This window comes from Fringilla coelebs (genome assembly GCF_963513975.1).
Source record: "Fringilla coelebs genome assembly, chromosome: 2".
Taxonomy (NCBI): domain Eukaryota; kingdom Metazoa; phylum Chordata; class Aves; order Passeriformes; family Fringillidae; genus Fringilla; species Fringilla coelebs.
The window spans coordinates 88,685,224-88,689,710 of record NC_140029.1 but is presented as its reverse complement, the minus strand read 5'-3'; the positions used below and the strand labels follow the sequence as shown (position 1 = coordinate 88,689,710).

General features: G+C 47.3%; 1 protein-coding gene across 1 annotated transcript; it reads right to left on the bottom strand.

Annotated features, from left to right (window-relative positions):
- Positions 1–711: 711 nt before the first annotated feature.
- LOC311166884 (trypsin I-P1-like) lies at positions 712–3,748 on the bottom strand (the record flags this gene model as incomplete). Its single annotated transcript, XM_084227105.1, has 5 exons — positions 712–861; positions 1,249–1,385; positions 1,987–2,240; positions 2,836–3,004; positions 3,709–3,748. The coding sequence occupies 5 exons, from the start codon at positions 3,746–3,748 to the stop codon at positions 712–714; spliced, it is 750 nt and encodes a 249-aa protein (XP_084083231.1).
- Positions 3,749–4,487: the final 739 nt, after the last annotated feature.

The following is a 4,487-nucleotide window of genomic DNA, read 5'->3' as shown; positions in this document are numbered from 1 at the left end:
CAGTTCTACCCTTGTTCCCATCCCACCAGGGGCAGGGGGCAGTGAGGGAGTGCCTGTAACACCCAGAGGCTGACTGGGCTTTAACCACAAGGACATGAGCACCAGACAGCATCTCCCTGTTCCCACTGCTATGGCATGAGCTGCAGCTCTCCTGACCAAGCCTGTGCTTCACACTCCAGCAAGGAATTTCCAGCTTCTGTTCTTGATGGATTATGATAATTTAGAGGAGCATCACATTCCTCTGAAACCCTCTGCTGTCCTTTGAATTGAGAGTAATGAAGTGCAGGCGATTCAGGGTAGCCCTCATGTCTAGAAGCAAGAAGCATCCTCCACAGTGGACTGGAGAGCTACAGGAGGAGGAGGCAGAAGTCTGAAATGGCCATTTCAAAGTGAGAAATGTGTGGTAACCCTCATAAATGAAAAGCTTCAGAAACAACTTAAAATAACTGACTGAAAGACTTTTAAAAAGGAGTCTGTAATGTTTTCCAAGATACTTAGAGTTCTATAGGAACTGAAAATATTAAATACTTTCTTCTGTGTAGCATACACTATGCATCTGCTCCATATCACAGGTATGGAAGTTCCCAGAGAAACAGTGCACAAAGTAGGATTGCCTGAAAGTCTTTATTAATTTCTCATAATTTTTGCTTGTCCAGACCCAAAAGAACAGAAACTATGACGTGAAAATACAGGTCACACCAAGCCAGCATCTCAGTTGGAGGCGATGGTAGACTCGATCCAGGAGACGTAGTTGCAAACCTTGGTGTAAACTCCAGGTAAGCCCCTCTGGGCACATCCATAACCCCAGGAGACAATGCCCTGGAGCTCTCCATTGCAGACCATGGGACCGCCGGAATCTCCCTGTGCACACAAAGATAATGGATACTCAGCAAATGGCATCAGCTTAAGCAACGAGCCAGAGATCCCTGAGATCACTGACCCCGGAGGAAGCCCTGCCGGATGTACTCTGCACAAAAGTTCTACAAAGGCTGTTCCTGATTCGCTCTCTCCACCTGATACTCCCATGCCTGACTTTAGCACCACAGCTAAGGATGAGTCAGCTGCCTGCTTTTTCCAGATGTGGTACTTGGCAAACCTTCAGGATATGTGTGCCTGAAGCCTCTGCTGTCATTCAGAAACTCAGATTTACCAGTGCAGTGAGTATAGCTGACTCTGTAATGTGAAGGCCTCTTCAGCTGCAAAAAGGTGGGAGAGAAATAACTGGGAAAGGAGAGGCAGATGAGTTACCTGGCAGGAGTCTTTTCCTCCCTCCACAAATCCTGCACACATCATGTTGTTGGTGATTTCCCCAGGGTAGGCATCAGAGCACTGCTGGGCAGAGAGGACTGGAGCCTTCAGGCACTGCAGTTGGTCCGGTAATTTAGCTGCAAAGAAATAGGGAGAGATGGCTGATGGCATTGCTGAGTCCTTTTCAGAGCTTGGAGAAGACCTTAGCAGAAAAGCAAATGCTGGACAGCCTGTTCTAGCAGCCATCCTGCTTCCTGGCAACAGTAAGCACAGCATGGGCCCCTTCTGTAGAGATGGAACAAATTCTTACCCATGGGCCAACCGTTCTACACTGCAGCCACCTTAACTTTTCTGGTACCTGGAAGTTCATCAGCTCATGTGATACATACACTGGAAGAACCCTGAGCCTAAGGAAAACCATCCTCGCCTCTGGTGAAGGTTTAGATGTCATCAGGGGAATAGACACCACTGGCCATGCACATCCCTGACCATCGATGTGAGAGAACAGAGATCTCTGGTAGGAATTCAAGATCCACAGTCCCAGACTTCACCCTTATTCTCAGAGAACAGACAGCTCTTGTTGGCATTATCTGTGCAGTCCCTACACTGACGAATCACTCAGAAAATCTGTCCCCCAGCACTTCCCTGTGTTTTAGCCTGTCCTGTTGGGGGTTAATGGCCAGGTCTTAGTGACTGTCCTGGGCCCCCGAGGGTCTGCAGTTCCCCCAGAGTACTTACAGCCACTGCTGAGAGTGTTGCCCCAGCCGGAGATCAGGCAGGTGGTGCCGGCGGCCACGCAGCTGGTAGGCAGAGGAATGGTTTGGACAGCACTGCTGAGCGTGGCTGGGGTGGCCAGCTTGATAAGCATGATGTCATTATTCAGGGTGGCCGGGTTGTAGCCAGAGTGGCGGATGATTTTAGCAGCGTTGATAAACTGCTGTGTGGATTCAGTGAGCGCCAGGTTGTGTTTCCCGAGCCGCACTTGGATTCGACTGGAAAACAGAAGGCACGGCGTGTCCTTTAGTGCTACAGGCAGGCTGAGAGAAACCCCTGCCACTGAGTGCACGTGCTCCAAAATCACTGCCACAGAAGCCTTCTGGGGCACAGGATCTTTCTTGTCCTACAGGGAGCCCTGGGGTTCCACTCTGAGACTGTAACCCACTCCATGCATGGTGGTGAATACCAGCCATGGGGGTGGGGGTTGAAAATACATGATAACAGTACAATACAAAGCAGCACTAGGTACAAATATTCTGGGACAAGGCAAAGGGCTCCAGCTGGACCTTGATCCTCTTCCTGTTCTCCAGGGAGAATGCTTTAGCAAGGATCATGCTATTGATAAGAAATCCCAGCCCAGAACTCTCTGCTTGATTATCCCATTGTTATTTCAGAAAATGCTCTGCCTTCACAGGAACATTTGCAGAAATGGACAATCCCTCAGGATGCCTGAATGATCCACCCATCCCTTGGCTATCTCCAGTGAGAATGGAAGCACTTACATATTTCTGTCTCATAGCTCAGAATTCCTGCTAGAAGTGAACTGGAAGACAGAAATGTGTTTTAGAAAGTTGTAATTTTTCCACTCACGATTTGTAGCAGTGAGCAGCTGACAGGACCCACTGGCTGCTGATCAGGGAACCTCCACAGAAGTGATATCCAGAATTCAGGGACACCTGGTAGGGCACCGAGTTCTTTGCACAGGTGTAGCCTCCCACAATCTTGTCATCGTCGTCTTCAGCAAAGGTGGGGAAGGCAACTGGGGGACAAGAAGGGCCATGTGTCAACAGCTGGCCTAAGGTAATGTGACCTGTCATCTGCCCTGTGACTGCCTGTCTGAGGCCCCTCACTTGTAGGCTCCCCTTCTATGGACACTCAGGGCAGCGCTGCTGGGCAGGTCTAAGGCACAGGCATTTGCTGCACCCTCAAAGAAGGGGATCAGACTTACAGGGGTGCCTCTCATGCCTGCAACTAAAGCCCTGCTGGCTACTCCCTGAGGGAACATAGGGACACAGAAATGTTCTTGTTGGATCAGATCACAGGTGTGTCTTTCCCTGAATCCCATCTACTGAAACAGTCAAGGGTTGACTGAGGGAAAAAGTAAAAACAACTGTGCAGTGATCTTCTTGGAGAACCCACTGAGGATCCAAAATTTTGCAATTGCCTTAGAACTTTCTGAGTCAGAGCGATTCCCTGTGCCCTCCTTAGTCCTGAAGGAGGAGGCAGCCTTTTTCTGAAGCTGTGGTCACATCTCCATAGCTGGGCTGGGAACCCCCATGAAGGGCTCATTCCCCAGCTTGTGGCACAAGGAGTTATGAGCAGACCAAAGATGGAAGTTGCAGGGCTCTGACTTGTGCAAGTCAAAACTGGACTTGGCTTTCCCACAATAGGCTACCTTGCAGTTTTGCTCAGAAAATCAGCTTGCTATTAAATGACAGAAATAGAAATAAAAAATGTACTCACCTGCCACCCCAATAAAGGCGAGAAGCAGCAGGCACTTCATGGTCTCGATTCGATCTCAAACCCAGACTGGTTGAGTGGACGTGGGAGCTGCTAGAAATACGTTTCTGGTGATGGTCTTATCTCTTGTCAAGGTTGTCTTGTCAAGATTTTCTCCAGACAAAAAGTACACGGTGGAAAATTTGAAGATTCAAATATGGGCATTAACAGGCATTGATAGAATGTACAAATGTCATACATGTTAATCATAAACTCTGCTAAGATAGAGAGCTATTTTAATTATTCTGTAAGGTAGCCTTCAATCTAAAAATACCTTTTGGCTTTGGAAGATGTGTAGTTGTTTCTCTGTCTCATTCTTATATGCAGACCCTGTATAACAGAAATAACAACTCTCAAACCTCTTTCAGATTCCTCTGTGCTGACGGTATCTTTTCTAAAAATGCATATTTTTACCCAAAGTTGCATATTTTAGGTAGTGGGCAAAAACATACATTGCATGTATTTGGGGAAATAAACCCCCAAAAACTCCAGCAAACCCAGTGGTTAACTTTGTTAAATTTATTTTAGCAAATTCCTACTCTTGAATAATGTCTGTTTTTATCATATGCAAAACAGTGTTTTTCTAAATCCTAAATTCCTCCATTGTAATTTCAAATGGGAGGACAGAAAACTGATCCTGTGCCCCCCACTGTTTCTCAAGTTCAATAGTTCAAATGTGGGAATGCTCAGCAGCTCCCTTTTCTAATTTCTCTCTCGTAACCCCTCTTAAAATATCTGCCTAT